This window comes from Varanus komodoensis, unplaced genomic scaffold (genome assembly GCF_004798865.1).
Source record: "Varanus komodoensis strain SLA01 unplaced genomic scaffold, ASM479886v1 scaffold24, whole genome shotgun sequence".
Lineage (NCBI taxonomy): Eukaryota > Metazoa > Chordata > Lepidosauria > Squamata > Varanidae > Varanus > Varanus komodoensis.
The window spans coordinates 12,167,792-12,189,165 of record NW_025335641.1 but is presented as its reverse complement, the minus strand read 5'-3'; the positions used below and the strand labels follow the sequence as shown (position 1 = coordinate 12,189,165).

The following is a 21,374-nucleotide window of genomic DNA, read 5'->3' as shown; positions in this document are numbered from 1 at the left end:
AAAAAGCAATTTTCTTATTCCTTAGACTTGCAAATGAACAACTCCATATCACAGGGATGACCCTTTTTGTGAGTGTTACAACTTTTTTGATTTCAGGGGGCAGTCCTGTGTACGTTTGGAAATAGGGGCCCCTGAACTCAGTTGAGCAGGTATGCCTACGACTGCTTTGTTATTTACTGATTACACTTAAACCGCAGTCCTATGCACGTTTAGACAGAACAAAGAAATCCTACTTATTTCTGAGTAAGCATGCATAAGATCGGTCTGTCATTTAGTGATTGCATCTAGTGTGCAATCCTATGCATTTTTAGGCTGGAAAAAAGTTACATGGCCGGGCGAAGAATATTGAGAGCTGTAGGACTTTTTTCCTGTCTCAGTGGGCATAGGTTTACATCCATATAGTCTTTCCATTCCTTGAAGGAATTCAAGGTGGCGTGGGTGGGTCTCCTCCACCCCCCCCCCCCGCCATTTTATGTTCACAACAGACAGTCCTTAAGCCAGTGCAGTGAAGACAGTATGTGCAGCTGCAGGGGTCAGTTGGCCCCTCCCTCACCTCACATTTGTGAGGAAAGGATGTCTGATCAACATGGTTAACTCCAGGCTTCTCCAGGCAGAAGAGAACCCTGGAAATGCAGGGTTCCCGGTTGTGCAGACACGTGTGCGGTTCTCTGTGCTTGCATTTATACATGCATGGACTTCATACAGATGTTCAGACTGAGCTTACATTGCCGCCTCTCCCTCCATTCACTGGCTTGAGCAGGAGTGGGCGACTTGAGGCTGGCCAGATGTTGTTGGTCTGCAATTCCCATCAGCTCTAGCTAACATAGCCAGTGGTCAGGCATTATGGGATTTGCAGTTTTAGATCATCTGGAGGGTCATGGCTCACCCATCCTTGCCTTAGTAGCACCACCTTTGGGAACACTTGTAAAGAGAAAGCCACATGGCAAGCTGGCATCACCCTACCTCAGCTTTCCCTAACCTGGGGCCCTCAAGGTATGTTGGACTACAAGTCACATCAACCACAGGCATCACAGCCAGTGTTTTTCTTTGTGTGTGACTGTGAACAACCTGAAGACAATTTCCTCACAAAGTCTTTGCTTTCCTTGTTGCCCAGTTTCTTTCCATCCGGCCTGCACAAGATCTGTTAAGAATATTCACTGTGCCAACATTGCTTTTCTAAAGAATAAGAATACAGAACATTTAGCTTCATAAAACATATTGCTTTGAATCTGCTTTTGATTAGGCTGTGCATTCCAGTTCAAGTTTGCCAATCAGTTACACAAAAATAAAGATGTAGCCCCCTGAAGCTTTGAACATTCAAGCCACAGCATGCAACTTAGGCTGCGCCTTCAGCAACCCGGGTTCCCTCCAGATATTCTGGACTACATCTCTCATCAACCTGTCAGCATGGCCAGTGGAGAGATGCCATGGACTTTGGCGAGCACCAGGGTTTGGAAGGCTTTAATTGGCTATGGCACCGTCCTGTTTCTTTCTTTTCTGTCAAGGACGCAAGCTTGTGCTTCTTGGGATTATCAGAGCGGCGTGCTTTTTAAGAGCTCTGTAGCACTCGAGTGCTTGCACTCTTTGTCGTTGCTTGCACTCTTTGTCGTCGCCGTCGCCGCCACCGCGCCGCCGTACCTCTTCCCGACCGCCCGACCAGCACTTCCTTCTTTTGACCATTCATTGGAGCAAAGAGGAGGGGGCCGCTTCCCACCGTTTAATTGGATACTGTACAAATGATCCGTTGCGATTGGCTGATGGGTGGGAGGGGTGTAGAGGCGAGAACGGGGGGGCGGATTTTTTTTTCCGGAATAAGATGGCGGCAGCGATCGCGTTGAGGAGCTGTTACAGGGCTGCGGGGCCCCTGGTAAGGCAGCAGGGAGCGGCGTGCAGAGGCAAAAGCCTGAGAAATTGGTGGGGGTAGGAAGAGCAGCTGCCCTGCAGTTTTCGTGGCCTCGGGGATCCTGTTTACTCCCCTCCTCTTTAGAAGGGGGCGACCTGCTTGGGGGGGAAGTCGCCTGGTGTCTGCATCTGTGCATTAATTGCCTATCCAACGGTGAGGGGCTCCAGACGGGTTATAGGAATCCAACCCCAAATGGCAACTGAATCACTTTCACCCACAAAGGGGAACTGCAGTGACAATTCTCGTGCCCATCCTGACTCAGCCTCCTCTCCAAACTTAACCAGCCTGTAACACCTTATAGTCTACTCCTGCTGTAGGTGTAAGTCGAAGATTGTGACTCTCTCATTTCTAGAGCCTCCCATTATAAAGGTTAGGTTGCCATGCAGGTATGCTTGGAAATGACATTAACACGAAGTGGGTAAATTCCTGACTGCAAGGAGCAGGCGACTTGGGCTTCCCATAGTTCTTCCCATATTGGCTACATTAGTTGGTACTGATGGGAATTGTAGTTCCAAATATCTGGAGAGCACCTGGTTGCCAGTCCTTCCATGTGCAGAGGCAAAATACACATAGATATCAGATGCCAGGGACAAACAGCGGCGGATGGCCAACACTTTTGTTTACTGCTTATGGACTTCCATAAGCTGTTTGTGGAAACAAAATGCTGGACTATTTGGGTCTTGGTGTGATCCTGGGTTCACTTCTTTTTCAGTTGCATATGGCAAGTTCACAAGACCACCTAATAATCAAGGTCACTTAATCCAAAAATTTATGCCATAATACATGTCATGAAGGTACCACAAGATTATGTTAGTTTAATACAGATGACCTATGCCTTATTCATACTGCCTAGATTGCAGTAGTGGTAGTAAAAAGCTAGATTTCTTCTGCCCTTCAAATGTATGGTTCTAATCTGTGTTGTTGATTCTGAGCACAAACCCAAGGGCTGCTAGTGAATGAACAGTTGTATGATTTAATCCTGCATGTACAGTATTAGAGTTTTTGAGTGCTCTTTGGCTTTGTAAACTTCTAAATTCCCTTCACTTAAGTGCTCTTTACAGTGGTTTTTTTTTTTTTTTTTTTGGGAAAGGCTTGAATTGGAAATTTTCCTTATACAAATCAGAGTAACTTGCACAACTTTCTGTATGTAAATTTAGATTAATTTGCAAAAGAGACATTTCCAATTCAAATCTGGGGTGATTTGCATTGGAAGAATTTCAGTTTGCATTAGAAAATGTTCCAATATCTTATAGAGTGATCACATTTAGTATGGTTATTTTATTTGTATTTAAACAAAAGTGAAGTACCCCATGTTAACTTTTTGCTTCAATATACCATGAGTATTTGACTTGAGATATTTTGAAATATTTGAGAGAAAAAAAATAATGGATGCCTAATGTCTACAAAATATATCAGTTAAATCACTTTTTATTGGACTATTTAATGACAGTAGTGTGTGTGTGTGAGAGAGGGAGAGGGAGAGAGAGAGAATACAGAGAGAGTGCACATGGTTACACACACATACATTATATATTAGTGGGGAAAGGGTACTGAAAACTATTAACCCCCAGGGGATGCGATCCCTTGACTTTTGTGGGGGGCATAGGATAGATCAGAGTTCCACCTGTATTGCTGATGAGGCAATAGGTGCCATGTTTCTGCAGATACTTTCTGGATCTCTGAGTGCTAGGAGATGGAAAATACAGTACAGCTATTCCATCTTTTCTCTTTGATGGATTTGCCGTACTTAAAAAATGATGAAAAGCAATGGATAAACATGGGAAGGAAAGCATAGGTGGGGAAAATATGTTGTCTGGATCCACCATAAAATTCCATAAATGGCAGGTAGTGATTGGGTTTCTGGAAAATTTTGAATTAGATTTTTTTCTGAAAAATTTCCTAAGCATAACAGAAATTTAATTTGTGCTAGAATTTTTTCCAGTGCAAAAAAGGTTACTTTGTATAGGGTACATTTTCAGTTTGCATCAGAGGATGTTCTGACACTCTGGAGGAGGAATGAGCATCACCCATCATCCTCTAGATGTTGTAGCCTTCATCTCTCTTCACCATTGCCTATGCTGGCTAGAGGTGATGGGAGTCATAGCCCAAACTATCTGGAGGGATACATATTGCCCACCCCGACCCTGGGATCTAATTTAGCATATTGACTAAATACAATTAACAACAAGGCTAAGGAAAGTACCTCATTTTATTTTACATCTCAAATATTTAAATATTTGAAGGGGAAAATTTAAGTATGCTTCCAGGCACAGTCCCCGTTACAGTCCTGTTACATACATCTATGTAGTAGCATTCAGGACTGCTATTGGAAGGAGCAACAGAATTGATTTTCACCTTCCTATGTTCCTGCAATTTACTTTTCCCCTGGACCTGCCTAGAGGTAGCACTCTGGCATGGACTGGAGAGGGCATAAGGGGTAAATGGCAAGCTTTGTCCTCCACCACCCCCAACATGGGGCAATCCCCCCAATTCTGCTATTTCCCAAAGCGCTATCAACTCAGGTAAATGGCAACACCAAGTGGAAAGTTGGGGCTTCCTAGCACACCTCAAAACCTCGTGAATCCTGCCTGGAAGAGGGGAGAATTGAGGAGGCATCCCCCATGCATGCTTTCTGCAGGTTTTTAGCTTTTGTAACTGTGCCCTTGGATTATCTAGACTTGAGAAAGTGAAACTAGCCCATGGCCATAGGAACACTGCTCCAAAACCTGAATTTTCTGCTGAAAAGAATACTTTCCATCTCCCACATTTAAAAATATTTTTTTCAAATACTTGGCAATGAGTGAGATACAACATTCCAATTTAGCATAGATATTGGCTCCACGCAGTGTCTGTGCTGAAGTGGAATGTTGGAAAGGGATGTCCACTGTAAGACAGTGATCTCTGTCAGGCACATAGGAATTTTACCTGCAATGCATGGGTAAAACTCCTAAGGGGATTGTCATGTGTGGACCTGCCTATTGCAAACTGTTTTTCCAAAAGATGGAAGTGGACAGCAGCATTGCATTTGCAAGTCGGAGGGGGAGAGAGAAGCTGTGGTTGAGGGAGGTGGGGAGGCCACCGAAAGATCTCTGAGTTTTGCTGAACCCAGACAGGACACTTCCTCATCAGCTCTGTCCTCCTCAGCCAGAGGATACCAGCCAATGCAACATACGAAAAAGTTGTGATATAACCAGTCTCAAGAAATCCAGGCTCTAATGGCAGGAATAGTGTGAGGACAGGTTAGGGTTATGTGACATGTCAGTGAGTTAGACATGGCAAAATGAGTCAAAATGCGCAGTGATATAAACACCAGGTTGCTGTCCAGTGTTTATATCTAGCCTGCAGTCAGTTGCACTTCCTTAGTTCACCTGACATGACACTGGAATATACCCTAATATCTCCCAAGACCGTGTCTCAGTTTAAACCTTGAGGCTCCACAAATTCTAAAAGCCCGTAGAGCAAACTAGTGGCCTATGGGTTGGTGTAAAAATGCCTGTCTTTTGAACAGAATGTTCCTCAGTGGCTGGTGTGTTCCAGTCTTTCTTAGATTCTGCCATTTTGTGTACAGTAGTTTATTGAGTTACTGAAATCGATCATTGGAGCTTTAGGACTGTTAATGTAGCAAGGGAGCCTGAAATGAGTTAGACTTTAGCATGCACCCACAATGCTTTCTTGTATAAGAAGGAAAAGATGAGTTTGGAAATTTATTTGTTTGAAGAACTTAAATGTTTCACATTAAAATATGGAATTGCTACTCTTTCATACAGGTCCCCTGTTTTCTGGGTCTGCTAAGAAGATCATTTCTTAATTTTTAATATGTGAACCACTTGAGGTATTTTAAAGGACTAGATATACTTCTTGACTAGAGCGCCCAGCAGATGTTTTTTTGTTTTGTTGGTCATCTTTTTGATCAATTTTGGTGATTCTAAGACAGTCTTCCATCAAGGTCTTTTGAACTCCAGCTCCCAGGATTCCTAATCATTGGTAGTGTTGGGTGGTGCTGATGAAAGTTGAAGTCCAAAACATCCAGAAGGCACCATGTTGGAGAAGGCAGTTCTAAGACAGCATGACTTCTTTTGGAGGCTGTCCAAAACAATAACTCTTTGGTGGTTATGCAGTTTTAAAAATGAAAAATGCTGCACTATACTTTATTCTACAGATATTCTTAATTTTTGAGTGACTGCAAAACAAAACTAGGCTATATGGATGCCTCATGCAGATTGCCAGCTATATCCCAAAATTGATGAATGGAGCTTAATATGTCTCCATGACAAAATTCAGCATCTCCCCTGGGGTTCATTGCTGCTTTGAATCTCTGTGCAAGTTGAGCAGTCCAGCCTAATCTTTTAAATTCTCTATTTCAGTAATTTCTTTTGAAAGTAATAAGCACATGCATGCAAATTATACCCAGCTGCCCATCCCTCAGTGTTTTAAGTAAATTGTGCCTTATGTAAATTACCGTAAAGAATAATCAGTTGTATCCTCTTGTTGCAATTTTTAATAAATTACAATATTATATCAATTGTGATTTATTTTCCAAAATTAATAACATTGTATAGATTGACATTTCAAAGTCAGATTTCTACAGATCTTGATGTCAATTTTAGATGAGTTATTCTACAGATTTCTTTGGGACTTTTGACAGGCTTATGAGAGACAACATGGTTATCCTTTCAGTACTTGAGCATGTTCTCTCAATGGAGTGTAGATGTGCTTTTTGTCAGCCTTGCCCACGTTGAAGGGAAGGGGAAAGGTTCTCCTTGAGTTCCCTCTGAAGAACATGCATATATAGCAATGGAGCTGGAATGGGTTAGTGGTTTCAAGTTGCTAAATGTATAGAGGCCACTTGGGGGAAAACCTGGAATTTTTGAGCCAAGCCATCTAAGCATTGTTTTTATTAACTTCCATTGAGCACATGTTGTGCCGGTATCTCCATCCAGAAGTGCCAAAAAGCAAATCAACCATTAGATCAATACAAGTCATAATCAGATCCTTTTCTAATAAATAATAGCGCCTCTGTGAATTAAAAGATAATTTCAGTAGTACTTCTCTGTAAAGTTTTAATTTCTGATTCCCTTGCCAGCTCCATGTTCGGCATATTAGATTGTACAGTAGCATTCGCTTGTTAAAGGCAAAACACATTTGTGGGTTTGACAAGTCTGCATGGCGGTGTCGGCATCAACACCGATTGTTCAGAACAGCTGTTGGTGAGTTTCTTTCATGTTTGATTTTTAAAAAATTGAGTGTGTTTGCTTTGTTAAGAGGGACTCAGGCAAATGTTCTGTTTGAGTTCATTCATGTCTCAACTTATTGAGGTAAGATGGGATTGCCTGAATTGGTTCCAGTAGGCTGTAGTCTCAGATAGGTGTCCAGAAGATTGCAACCTTGGGCAATATTTCCATGCATATTTACTAAACACAGTGGGATTGACTTCTAAGTAAAATATGTAAGGGCTGGGATGCACAAAATACAGTCCGGTATGACCTTTCCTGTGTGGTTCCACATTTATTTTCCCTTAAAAAGGCAAAGTGTGTCGTATTAGGATGTAAATTCAATTCACTGAAAGCACTTACTCATAAAATGAGTTGGTTTTGTGTAAGGGTGGTTCTAGGTACCAAAAGTCTCTCTCTGTGTGTTTCTTTAAAGGACTCTGTTCCCCAAGATACCACTACTTGTAATGTTATGTATTGAGAGAAAGCCATTCAAGTTCAGAAGCTAAATTCAGGCAGGAAGATTTAGGGGCAACAGAGGTCATCAGGGCCTTTATTCTGTCAAATGCCTGTGGATGGTGTGGCGAGGCAGATGGCTTCACAGAGATCTGGGAGTCCTACCAGGATGTTCCCCAGCAGTGGCCCTGTTTTTAGTAGCCCTTTGTGCTCAGGTAAAGGCAGGTGCTCTATGCTCAGGCTGCATTCCAGTGTGCACTTACCTGGGAGCAAGCCTCTGTGAACACAATGGGACCTGGCATTTAGGTAAGCATTTGTAGAATGACAGTCAGCACCTTTGTATATTTCCTGATTCACTTATTCTGTGTTACAGTTTTCTAAGAATCAAATACCATCTGCCTGAGCATGATTTTACCTATGTTTTTTGGTTCTGCTCTTTTGTTTGACATTTGTTTCATTGTCTTTTTTAAAGTTTCAAATGGCCAAATTGTCCAGTTCAAGCTCTCGGATATTGGAGAAGGAATTACAGAGGTGACGGTTAAAGAATGGTAAGTTAAGTTGCATCCTTCCACAGAAAATCAGTCCCTAACCAATAATCTTTTGTTTCCCTGAAAATTTGGGATGGGAAGAAAAGGAAAAAAACATTTTAGAGTTTTGTAAGGTGTAGGTATGAGAAGGAAACTCACCAGTCAGAAGAGCTTCTTATTACTGAGATGATCGGAAAAAAAACAAATTCCAGGTAAGAGTAAAGGAGGAGTCAATTACTATTGTTAATGAGATTCTGGAGGTGGACGGGAGGATGATTCTTTAATCAGTCCTCTTGATATTAATTGATTTTTTTCAGCACCATCCCAGACATGACTATGTAGAAGTAAACTCTCTTGGATTACAGCCATAAAAACTACTAAATTATTAATAGATCATATATAGAAGATTATTTAGGAATGTTTTCAGTCCCCTCCAGCTTACAAAATGTCTTGTAGGAATGTTTTGTGTGAATGTGTGTATATTTATATGAGAATTATGTAAGCCATCCTAGCTTCTTTGCAAGAGGAAAAAAGTTGGAATATAAATATAATAATATATCTATGCCTATATATGTGCCTATTCTGTATCTATATAATTATTTCATGCATGCAGTACCAGTTTGGAAATAAATAATCTTTCAAATTGTTTTAGGAAATGTTATGGGCTGGAGGGGGGTGTACATATTTAGTATAAGTTAAGTAAGATACCGTATTACTTAACTTATACGAAATATTATTTAGTATATTATTTAATATTTAGTATATTAAGTAATATACTAAATATGGTACCATATTTAGTATAAGTAATATAACAGAACAGGATTTCAGCAGACTAGATGAGATCCTAAGTCTGAGTGAAGAAAAAAAGTCTGAAAAGATCGCAGAGAAGGGGACAGGGAAGCTTCCCTGTGGAACTATTTTCAGTGCTTACAAATTAGAAGAAAGCCACACAATAATGAATATTGAACACAATAATGAATAGCCAATAAGGACTCATTGAGCATGACACTGGATCAAATAAAAGTAAGTTTTGCAGCCTTTGTATTACACACATAAAGAAAAGGACATCTTTAACCTGACAGGCACAGTGTTCCAGACCTTGGAGTCTATAGTAATTAAGATCTTCCTGGTAGTCTTCACTGTTCCAATCCAGTGCCATCTGGACATTCGGAGCAGGACTTGTCCCCTGAAATGTCCAAAGGTGATTTAACACTCCATACCAGCTTAAGGCAGCATTCTGTGCACATCAGGGTAAAGAATACTTACAAATAAATTTGTATATTAAGGCTTAATCTATTTGGGGTTAGCAAGGGACAGCTAATTAGCCAGAATTAAAGAGAGGCGTGTTGAACACAGCTGTGTATAAATAAAAGGTCTTTGTGTCTGAGCAGCTTGTCACATATCCAGCCATGAAAAGAGCTGCTTTGCAGGTTAGCAGTAGCAGGGGTTAAGAGTTCACGATCTTCATAATCCAGATGGGATGCCCAGACTTAGCCAAACTGTTACTTGGTACACTCCAGAAAGTGCATTAATGAGCTTTTCAGAAGCACTTGCACAACCTGAAGCAGCACTGGCAGTTTGGGATGCTTGAGTGAGTGAGAAGGGATACGGCCTGGGCTATACTAGAGGCCACCCCAGTCATGGTTGCCATGACAGTCTAGGAAAGGCAGCCATGGGGAAGCACTCCTGGAATTTTTACTGAGTGGTGTCAACCTTTTCCATAATGTACTTTAAGCACATCTGTCCTTCCTCTTAGGTATGTAAAAGAAGGTGATGTTGTGTCACAGTTTGACAGCATTTGTGAAGTACAAAGTGATAAAGCTTCTGTCACCATCACCAGCCGTTACGATGGCATCATTAGAAAACTCTATTATGAATTAGATGAAATTGCCTATGTGGGGAAGCCACTGGTGGATATAGAAACAGCTACCTTGAAAGGTATTTTCTTCATGGGAAGGGGGGGCATCTGTATTAGTCCCATAAATTATTTAAATAGGCAAATGTCCATTTCAAAATCTTAAATCAACTCTCATTTGAAAATTCTGAGCAAGCCTAGCTGCACAGGGTTCATCTTCACCAAATAGTCCAAAAATAGAATAAGACATGCCAAGTAAGATGGTTTTTCCTTCTTATGTCTTTGAACAATAGACCTCTGCGTCATGACTGAATTCAGACTAATGGGTTCCTCTTTCTCCTTGTATGCACATGACTAGTGCTTGCATATTCACCCCAGTCCCTTTTACATGCCAGGAGGAGATTGGAAGCTTCTGCTTTCCATAGTAAACTAACCACTGTTCACTAAAATGCCTTACTTGGGGGGCATTGTGGTCTTAAATTATAGTTGTTGCAAACAAACTGGGGTCAAACCATTGCTTCAGATCCTGATGTTCTCACTAGCTTTTTATTTCATTTAAAAATACATTAAACCACTTTCCAAGGCAGCTTACACTTTAAAGCTTCAGTACTATAATAGAATTTAGCTGCAGCAAGTTAGAACCTCTTCCCTGCAGTGCAGCTCTATTCTACTCCATTGATTGTGAAAGAGCCAGATCTCCCACATATTTTAATGTAAATGCATGAAGAGTCCCATTTAAGATGTGCTTAAATAAATAATGTAACACCCTTCTAAAATATAACATACATTCTTTATATTGTGTCAAATCCACAGATGTAGCTTCTGAAGAGGACGTTGTGGAAACGCCTGCGGTGTCACATGAAGAACAGACCCACCAGGAGATTAAGGGCCACAAAACCTTGGCAACCCCTGCTGTTCGCCGCCTTGCCATGGAAAACAATGTGCGTTGGTTACCTGCTGCAACAGGCCATCTTGCTGTCGCTCTCTGTTCTGCCTCCTTGAGGGGGTGGGACAAATAGGAGCCTCAGAAGATGTCTTCGTAACGGATTTTGCGAAAAGCTAGTTGAAGGTGTTGGTACATGGTAGATTTTGGGATCCTCGTTGCTTTCCTCTACACCAGCATTTTGTTTGCTTTGACTCTGTGAAAGTCAGTTTTGTTGATGGCAGCTGCGCTTCCCCTGTGGTGGGCTGGGCTTGCAGTAGGCGCCAGCCACTAATCCGTACATAATAGTCAAAATCTGCAGTGGGGAGGTTTGCTGCTGATTAGCATGTACCTGAAAGCTCCACAGAGCTCACCCCAAGCAAGCATGGAGAGATACCCGAAGCCTGCATGCAACTCTTAGGCTTGTGTGGCTTGCATGATTAGGATCTAGGATTTATAATGGGCACCTTCTTCATTTGTGGAATATTTCAGAGAGCAGAGGACACTGGGCTGTGTCTTTAGAAGCCCAAACAGAGTTCTGTGTGGGTCTTTTTCACTGTGGGCTTCCTGGGTAACCTTGAACAAACACATCAAACATGATGTCATGCATATAAGATGGGTGACATCAGACTTTATCTTCCATGTTTTATTTCATACATATTTACATTAGATTAGAGAGTGCATAGCTTTAAAAAATGGCAACAGGTCTGCACTTACTTTGTATTAATCATTCTGCAATGCTGGAGTTGGGAATTCAGACTGTTAACTTGGACCTGTTTGAAGCGCTCTGAAGGGACAAAGCTGTCTCTCATTTTTGTATATAGCTTGCTTTGGGGATATTATGGTGTTAAAATTTTGTGTTTGCCTACGAGGTGGAAACATTGTGGCCTGTTTTCTTGTTGAGTTATCCAACCCATGTCTAAGAGCCAACCTCCACACCAGATGAAAGTGTTTTTATAACTGGTTTGGTGGAGGCAGCAAGAAGAGAAAAGATTTCGTTTTGTGAGTAGTGGTAAAGGTCCGAAGGAAAAACAGAGCGGGACACTCTATTAATCTTCATTCTCTTCCACATGTGCAATAGCATCACATGTCCCTGCTTCTTTTCTAGATCTAGATTTCCTCTGTATCTTTCAGATTAAACTGAGTGAAGTTGTTGGAACAGGGAAAGATAACCGGATCCTCAAAGAAGACATTCTCAATTACTTGGCCAAGCAGACAGGAGCCATTTTACCTCTTTCACCAAAGCCTGAAATAACCCCACCTTCACCAAAATTGCAACCTGTAGCAGGCATGCCAAAAGAGAAGATACTGAGAACTCCTGTCTCCATTTCGAAGCCTGTAGCAATTACCGGGAAAGATAAAACAGTGCCCTTATCAGGTAAGAAAAATTAAAATGTTGGTTTCTGCTTTCATAATTAATATTTTTGTAATTCTAGTAGGCTGCTAGAGGGGCATACTACATAATTTTTTTAAATAAAATTAGCAATATAGATCAGAATAATGTTCACCCAGATCTAGTGAGAGATGGTGGTCGAGATGGCTACTTTCATAGAGATGGCTACTTTCCACTGTGGCCTCAGGCCACAAAAACAGTCACATGTGGTTCTCAAGTCTCCCATGCTAGTATCAATCCAGCCTACAGCCACTTAGCTTCATTAATACTACAATACTGGATGCTTCCAATTGATGAAGCCAACCTAGTCAATTCAAATCCCCTTCAGCCAAATCCTTTCCTCTTATTCATATATTCTGGAGTTTCTCTTACGTTTTCTTATGCTGGAAGTTGTAGTCCTAAACTTTGGAGGATGCTGGATTGAGGAAAATTGGTTTAGATTGTTCAGTTGTTTTGATGCCAGGACAGATCATTTGAAAGGAAGATGAAAGAAGAAGGCAGGACTTAAGAAAAGGACTAACTGAAAAGGTTTTTAAAAAAATCTATACTCTCCCCTTTCTGATTTCCAGGTTTTCAGAAGGCAATGGTGAAAACCATGACTGCTGCTCTGAAGATTCCTCACTTTGGTTATTGTGATGAGGTTGATCTCACACAACTCGTTCAGTTGAGAGGAGAGCTGAAACCTGTAGCCCAAGAACGGGGAGTTAACCTTTCATTCATGCCCTTCTTTATAAAGGTGAGTCAGTGGCAGGCCTTGCTTGTATACAAGCAAGAGCTTTATTCTAGCCTAGAAGACACATTTGGTGGCATTGCCCTATGGAGAATAACCAATTTTCACAGAAAGCACCAAGCCGATTTTGTGGATACATTTATCCCCTCAGCATATAGTCAGATCACCTGTGGCCTCCTCAGATGTTGTCAAACTCCAGTTCCCATTAGCCCTGACCATTGGCCAAACTGCCTGGTGCAGTTTGGACTGGTGCAGATGGCCCACCCCTCCTCTAGTTAATTTATGGAATTTAGTATCACAAGATATAGTGATGGGTGACTTTAAAAAGGGATTATAAAAATTAATTGTGGATATAGTGATCAATGGCTACTAGTTCTGAAGGCTATATGGTACTTCTAGTATCAGAGGCAGTATGCCTGGGTATACCAGATGCTGGTAACATGGGTGGGAGGGAGTGTTGCACTCCTTTTCTTATTTATTTCTTTATATCCCACTTTTTTCTTATAAACTCAGAGTAGCTTACCTAATTCTCCTCCTTTTGCTCTCAGTCTTACCCCCACAAAACAACCCTGTGAGATAGGTTTGGCAGAGAGTTTGAGACTGGCCCAAAGTCACCCAGTTGGCCCCATGGCTAAGTGGGGACTAGAACCAGAACCCCACACCCTTAACCACAGGTGACTCTCGAACAGGTGGCTTTCGTGTGACTTGTGGCTTTCCCACAAGGAAGTGATTGGCCACCGTGTGAAGAGATTGCCAGACTAAATAGGCCTTTTGCATGATTCAGTATTGCTCTTATGTGGTGACAACAGAGATCATGTAGTGTCTTACACATAAACACACTAAGGATTATAGCTGTAGATTATTAAACTGAAGTCATATCTCACCTTTAATAATATCCCAGCCTATCCATACTGTGGCTTTAGTAATAAGCAAATGTTTCAAGGACAGGTGATTAATTTAAAGTGAGTGTACTTGGCTGGCAAAATAAGGAGATTGCTATCATAATATAGTAAAGTTTTTAATTTGTGGATAGTTTTTCTTATTCCAGTTTTTACACTGGAAAAAAATCTCAGTTTTTCATCATGGCTTCTCTGCAACAGGAAATTAGTCTTTTTATTTAAAAGTGTTTAATGATTTTCAAAATATTTTGGGAACACTGGAAAAGCCTAGTGTTTAGTCCATAGTTCACTTTCTTTTTTCTCCACAAATTACAAGCAGAGCATAGTAATAGTAGTAAGGGCCTCGATTCCAACTTTGCTGGTGGTGGTGGAAGGAAACAGGTTACCAGTTACCTCATTTTTCCTGTTGCCTCCGAAAACGGTTCCAGCAGGTTGGATTGCAGGAGCTGAAAATAATCACCCCCTCTCTTCAGCTAGTGAGATCTTTCTGCTCAATCAAAAGCCTTCTGTGGACAAAAAGAAAACCTGCATTAGCAGATGGTTAGATATGGCCCACTACACATTCTGTTTCTAAGCACATCTATTTGTATAAAAAAAACTTTAAACAAATTTGTCTAAATAAATATAGATAACAACAGACTTGAAGCATGTTTCTTCCTACTTGTGTGTGTTTTGTTTTATATTTAACAGGCCGCTTCATTAGGGTTATTACATTACCCTTTACTCAATGCTTCTGTGGATGAAAACTGTGAAAACATTACATACAAGGTTTGTATATCATACAACTGTTATTCCTGTTACAACTTCAGCTTCCAGCAAGTTCCAGCTATATTTAGGTTTTATGGTTATTAAATAATAAGAGGAGGTCTGTATTTCTTTTGCAGACAGGAAGTTTGCTAACTAACGTGTGTTTTAAGGACTTAAGCATCTTGCCGTTTTTCCAACAGATCAGGGCACAACGTACAGAGTTCTCCTTCCCACTCTGGTGCCCCAGTCTATCTGCAAGGTAGATTAAGCTGAGAAAGAGCAATGGGCCCCTGGTCATAAAGTAAGCTGCCCACAAGTGACTGTGTTTGCACCACACAATACACCTCCATGGCTTAGAAGCCATGATAAATTAGTGTGTTATGTGATCCTGGATCCCTTCCCCCAGGTTGGCTTATTATGGGTTATAAATTATCCTGAAAAGCCACTGTTTGTACTTGGAGTTGTTTTACCGTAATGAATTGGTGTTCTGTCCAAGCTCAGGCAGCCATCCCAGTCACTGGTGAAGGGAAAAGAAAGTTGCTTGGCAAGAACAGCAAATCTTGCCGCTTGTCACTGGCTGGCTGCTTTTCCCACCATGGTGGTGAGCTATTCTTGGCTTGCTGGAGCTAGTTCCCCCTTTGCCTTTATCCCTGCTCAAGGATCACAGTTTCTGACTTGACAGCCAGGTTTGTAATCCCTGTTTTGACAGCCACTTGACAGCCCTTTCAAAGTGCCCAAGTGACAATTTGCTAGATCTCTCAGCAGCTTTCAGAACCATTAATCATGATGCAAATCACTGCTCCCTTGATTTAGAACTCCTTGCCAAGAGAGACCAATGAGGTGCCATCATTTATGTTCTTTTACTGACAGTCAAATATATATTTTATTCAGACAGTTGGCTTTTCAGCTGTTTTGTGACTGAACAGCAACTCAGTGGTTGAAGCGTTTTAACTGCATTTTTAATTGTTCTGTTTGATGCATAATGCTTTGCTTTAATTGATCTGGGGTTTTTTGTTTATAATGTTTTATTTTATCTAAGATTTATAAATTTATTAAACATGAACATTTATTTTTAGTGGAAAAGTGACAAAAATTTAATAAGTTGACAGTTATAGGAATGTTATTGAATTTGAATCAAGCCAACATATTTCTAATATGCTTAAGATAATTTGAGAAATTAACTTGCTTTACCAGAAGTTATAACAGAAATCATGCAGACAAGTATATATAAAATGGTCTGTGCATATTATTAATTTTTAGAACAATAAGTTTTAAGATAATGTACATGTATGACAAGATTGCTTTGAATATGTAGTTCTTTATCTTGCATTGAGATAGTAGTTTTATAAAAATTAGTATTTCCAAAATAGCTAAGATCTCTGACTATATGTTTTAGGCTTCTCACAACATTGGTATTGCTATGGATACAGGACAAGGCTTGGTGGTCCCTAATGTAAAGAACGTTCAGGCCTGTAGTGTGTTTGAGATCGCGGCAGAATTAAACCGCCTACAAAATTTGGGGTCTGCTAACCAGCTGGGAGCAAATGACCTCACCGGGGGAACATTCACACTTTCCAACATTGGCACAGTGAGTTAATAATGCTGAAAAGCTAACTCCAAAATAATTATTTTGCTTTGCTTTGCTTTGCTTTGCTTTGCTTTGCTTTGCTTTGCTTTTGCACAGAACCAGGTAATAAACTGTCTCCCTGTGGGAGGTGTATTGGAACAGGAACATGGACTGGCCCTTTGGGAGGAGGTAGTTCAGAGGCTATATGGGGGGTACATACAGGTCCCCCGTTAATGGTTGGACTGCTATTGTGTACATGTGGTGAGCACACATAACCAAGGGCACAGAGAAAGCTCAATTGAGCTCTGTTATTGCTGTGTGCATGACTGCACCCAAGTGGGCAAGGGTGGACGGGGCAAAATCCAACCATGCGTTTCTGTCAGCTCAATTGTGCAGCAGTGATTTAACACTTCTGCTCAGCCCAAGACAGGTGCAAATGCTCGTTTCTGAAAGGAGGCAGTTCAGTAGAACGTGTATAAGTGCAGGACACTCAACTGTGCCTATCAAGAAACAAGTGTTACCACTTGTTTCAGGGCTTCCAAAATGCAGATACAATCCAATCCATGTTGATTTTCAAGTTCGCTATACCTGGTTCCTTTGCTTTTTTCCCTAGATTGGTGGCACGTATGCAAAGCCAGTAATACTGCCTCCTGAAGTGGCTATCGGGGCACTTGGAAAGATACAGGTATGTTGATTGTGTTTTCCAAACACACACTCACAGTTGAAATGAAGGTTGCATTGCCATTACCCCTTCTTGGCTGTCTTTAAAGTATTGTTAGGGTAAGGGTTAGGGGATTTGTATCATGGTTGAAAATAATCTAGAAAAATGTGTTGACCAAAGCACTTCTGCCTGCTTGTCCATTTGAAGGTAATTCCTGCTTGCTGTAGATGACCCAGCAAGTGGCCATTAAGTTTGGTTATATATAATAGCCAACCTTCCAACATAATAACCTACCTTCCAACTATCTCATTTTTAGCCTTGGCTGCAGAGATTTGAGGAACATCTATCTTGCTCAATATTTTTTTCCTAGTCTACATTGCTGGTCTAGCATCACAAAGGAATTACTTGCATTCTTCGTCTAGTTTACTTTCTGGTCTTGCCAAAACTGCATCACTGATCTAGTAAGTCATTATTGGGGCTGGAACATCAGTTGGTACAAAACATACTATAGTATATATAAATTTTGTTCCCCCACCCCAGCTCCTTCGCTTCTGCAAAATTTCACTACTAAATGCAAATTATAGCCCAATTCCATGCATGTTTACACAGGAAAAATCTCCTACAATTTCCAGCCTTCTTCAGCCAGTATGCTTGGTGGGAGTTGTAGGAGCTTTTTTCTGTGCATATGATTATGTCCTTAGTTGACTTTGCCATTTGGTCATTCTCCTAGCACATGGAGAGTGGAAAAAACACATTTATGGAAGAGATAGGCAACATAAAGTGACATACATATTCCATCTAGGCCTGGTGACTGTTCAAAGAAATAAAGGCCAGATGGACAGCAAAGTAGCTAAGATTCGGGAAAGTGCTTGGCCTCATCCTAATCTTAATATATAGATGTCAGTATAAGATGAAAATTACAATGTGGCTGTGTTTTCTGCTATGGTTGTAAAATAGGAGGGCAACATGTAAGTTAGACTGCTGAAATAAATAATATTGGTGAGGGAAAGAGGGAAGCAGGTATGGCTTTTTTCTGTGGGGTTGTATTGTGTATTGATACTTCCCTAATGATGTTATCGGAGGCAACCCTCTTTGAGTCCAGACTGTGCTTGACTCGCACCGTTGGGCTGCTGAACTTTGTCCATAACCCCACACTCACATGCAGGATTGTCCTATTTTGGCTTATGAGATTGTTTTATCTGTAAAATGATGGAAGACAACTAGACATTGCCAGTGGCCAATTGCCAGATGACCTGCAGCATTTAAGATTAGCCTTCAGATATTTGATCATGCAATCCTAAACACACACTACTTGCATGGTGTTTGGTACAGATTTTTCTAGATACACATACATAGGATTATACAATAAGGCTGCACCCTTATGCTTGCTTACCTGGAAGTAAGTACTATTTAATTCATCGAATCATAGAATTATAGAATAGTAGAGTTGAAAGGGGCCATGAAGACCATCCTGTCCAACCCCCTGCTGTTGCAGGACACCATGTTACACCATCCCACTCAGATGGCTGTCCAGTTGCTTTTGGAATGTCTCTAGTGTGGGAGAGCCCACCACCTCTCTAGGCAGCTGGTTCCACTGTCATATTGCTCTGACAGTGAGGAAGCTATTCCTGATGTCCAGCCTGAATCTGGGTTGTCACAACTTGACTTGATTATTCTGTGTCCTACATTCTGGCATCAGTAAGAAGAGATCTTGACCTTCCTCTTTGTGACAGCCTTTGAGGTACTTATAGAGGGATATCATGTCCCCCCTCAGTCTTCTCAGTTGGATTTGGCTTTATTTCTGAGAAAACATGCCTGCAATGTTATGACCTCAAATATTAGCATTTTTCTTAGCTGCCAATTTGTTACCTACTCCTTTGGTTCGAGGTCCTTAGAAGATATCTCACCACCAAATGTCTTCTGACAGCCTGTGATGCCATGAATTGTGTGGGGTAGTTTCTCACAGTTAGAGACTCAGAAAAAGTCAAGGGGCTTTTGTGCAGCCGAGACAAAAGTAACCATTTTGAGGGGATTCTCATACAGTCATACTCAGTTTCCTTGTGGTATATTCTTCTGTTCCTGAATTTCTAGGTCATTCCTCGATTTAACAGTAAAGGTGAAATATATAAAGCGCATATAATGAATGTGAGCTGGTCAGCTGATCACAGGGTCATCGATGGCGCGACCATGTCCCGTTTCTCTAACTTGTGGAAATCATACTTGGAGAACCCTGCTGCCATGCTACTGGATCTTAAATAAAGAAGACTAATGGCTGGACATGGACTTTTAATGTTGGAACAGTTATCAAGCTAGCAATGCTAGCAAGTGCCCTTAAAAATGTCGTTTTATAATTCACAATTGCATCGTGTGCTAAATAGGGCTTTTTGATCACTGGCCCATATATTGATTACCTGTTACATTCTGTCTAGTTGGGTAGTTTTGTGGTAACTTATTTGACTGAAGGCTGTCACAGGTCATGATATGGTTCCTTGGTAAGGCGGTGGGAAATTCATGGTGAAGAAGCGAAGAGGCAAGCTCTATTCCACTATACTGACATTACCAGAGGAAGGCTGCTAAGGTTACTTTGGGACTTGTTTTTAATTACTTACGCTATTCACAAAATGAATTATGTCAAAGTTTATTCTTGAAACAAGAATATCTCTTTGGAAAAATAAAGGGATGTTACCAGCTTTCTAATGCAATTAATGCATTACAACGTTCAAATAAAATTCCTTTTATGCTTATTTTGTCACATAATTTGAGAATGGCCCTTTCTTGGTTAATGGTGCTAACTTCTCTCTTTTTTGAACACCCTTCCTAAAATAAAGTTTGCCGTAGGGCAATTCGTCACTGAAATAGACTTGAACACATTAAAAACCCTTTCCCTACATATGCAGTGTACATGCATTTTTATGAATATAAACCTTTAATCTCTCTAATGTTATAAGGAACACTGCAAGTGCACATGCCATGCAGACATGTATCTGGTACTTCTGTAATGTGCAAAGTGGCTCTCAGTTAATGGGAAGATCTTAAAAGTATCCAACAGCAGTGTGTAAAAGTCAAACTTTATACAATGTCACTAGGGAGGAGTCATATCTGAACCACTCCTTTCCCTGCAAAACAGCACTTTCAAAAATAAATTTCTGAAATATCCCACGTATTGGTGCAATTATTGGGCAGTTATGGCGATGTGGTAGTTAACTGTTCTGTACAAAATATAACAAATGTAACAGAGCTTTTAAAGATACAGTTTGCTTTTTTCCATCTTCACAGAATGCAGTGGGTGAATTTAATGGGTGAAGGAGGCAGTCTCAAATATAGCTGGTATCAATTCATATGATCATAGTAGATTTTTTTTCAGCCACCACAATCATGAAGTTTGCTGATAACCAGTTCATGCGTTATGTTTGTCTACATTAATTCACGGCTATGGCTGAAAAGGCAACTGGGAAAGTGCACAAGGAAAGTAAAGGCATCCTTGCCTTATATACAACAGTAGAAAGGCAAATCACGAATTCAGATATATTGCCAGACAAGTCAGTGAATTCAAAACAAATTGACTGGTTTCAGTCAAAGATTTCCTATACCACCATTGGGATGTACAGTCCATTTTTCTGTGTGCTCATGGATGGATCATGGATAAATCCTATGTGTGTTTAGACAAAACAAACGCCTACAACTCCACAGCATTCTCAAGCTGGCATGGCTGGTTAGGGCATTCTGGGAATTATAGGGCTTTTTTCCTGTCTAAATATGCATAATATTGCACTTTAAATATATTCTATGGATTGACCCTAAAGTAGGTGAACCCTTAGATGGAAGAAAAGTCTCCAAGACAACTCATGAATACATGGCTCCTTAGCAAGCTTAAAACTATCCCTCATAAATGAGCATGCTTGATTGAAATCATACGAACAAAGTGCTCAAATTCAAGTACTGTTGTGCATTCAAAATGTTCATGTTTAAATTATTCCCTGTATTTGAAGGTTTATTGGCTAATAATCTAAATGAACTCTTAAGTGGCTTAAAAACAGCAGCAATGCACCTTTCTAACCTATTATCTGTGAAAAGAAGGTTGAGGTTAAAAACCTCAAACTGGAGACCTCTTCCCAGATTTACTCCGAGTAGCAGGGGTGGGAGTGCAGGGACAGTTGTGAAATAATATTAGTATCTCCTGTAGATCCATCCATGTGGAACTTTATATTCGCCCTTTCTGATTTTTTAAAAAGGTATTCTATCTTAACATTTCTTATTATGTTCTATTCTTTAATAAATCTTGTTTTCTTACAACCTCTGTGGTTTTAGAATTTCATTTGGGGGCATTAGGTGGTTTTCCATCCTCCAAGAACTTAAATCTACATACCTGGATATGGGCCATGGTACTGATCATATGCCCCCCCCCCCGAATTCATTTGCACACCCTTGATTTAAATTAAGTGTTTTCTGCAACTCTGTTGGGACTTTTTAGCAATGTGTTTACATGTGAACTAATTGTATTGCA

General features: G+C 40.6%; 1 protein-coding gene across 1 annotated transcript; it reads left to right on the top strand.

Moving 5' to 3' along the window:
- The first annotated feature begins 1,792 nt into the window (after positions 1-1,792).
- DBT (dihydrolipoamide branched chain transacylase E2) lies at positions 1,793-21,163 on the top strand. The gene is made up of 11 exons (XM_044432530.1): positions 1,793-1,867; positions 6,987-7,110; positions 8,042-8,117; positions 9,853-10,034; positions 10,765-10,892; positions 12,008-12,251; positions 12,836-13,002; positions 14,586-14,663; positions 16,039-16,230; positions 16,823-16,894; positions 18,962-21,163. Exons 1-11 carry the CDS (start codon positions 1,817-1,819, stop codon positions 19,127-19,129), a joined length of 1,482 nt encoding a protein of 493 aa, XP_044288465.1. The 5' UTR covers positions 1,793-1,816; the 3' UTR covers positions 19,130-21,163.
- Positions 21,164-21,374: the final 211 nt, after the last annotated feature.

Excerpts from the sequence above, each read along its gene's own strand:
- DBT (XM_044432530.1), top strand. The coding sequence starts at position 1,817 with ATGGCGGCAGCGATCGCGTTGAGGAGCTGTTACAGGGCTGCGGGGCCC. Across the intron at positions 10,035-10,764 it reads AGAAACAGCTACCTTGAAAG|ATGTAGCTTCTGAAGAGGAC; the intron begins GTATTTTCTTCA and ends TCAAATCCACAG. Across the intron at positions 13,003-14,585 it reads TCATGCCCTTCTTTATAAAG|GCCGCTTCATTAGGGTTATT; the intron begins GTGAGTCAGTGG and ends TATATTTAACAG.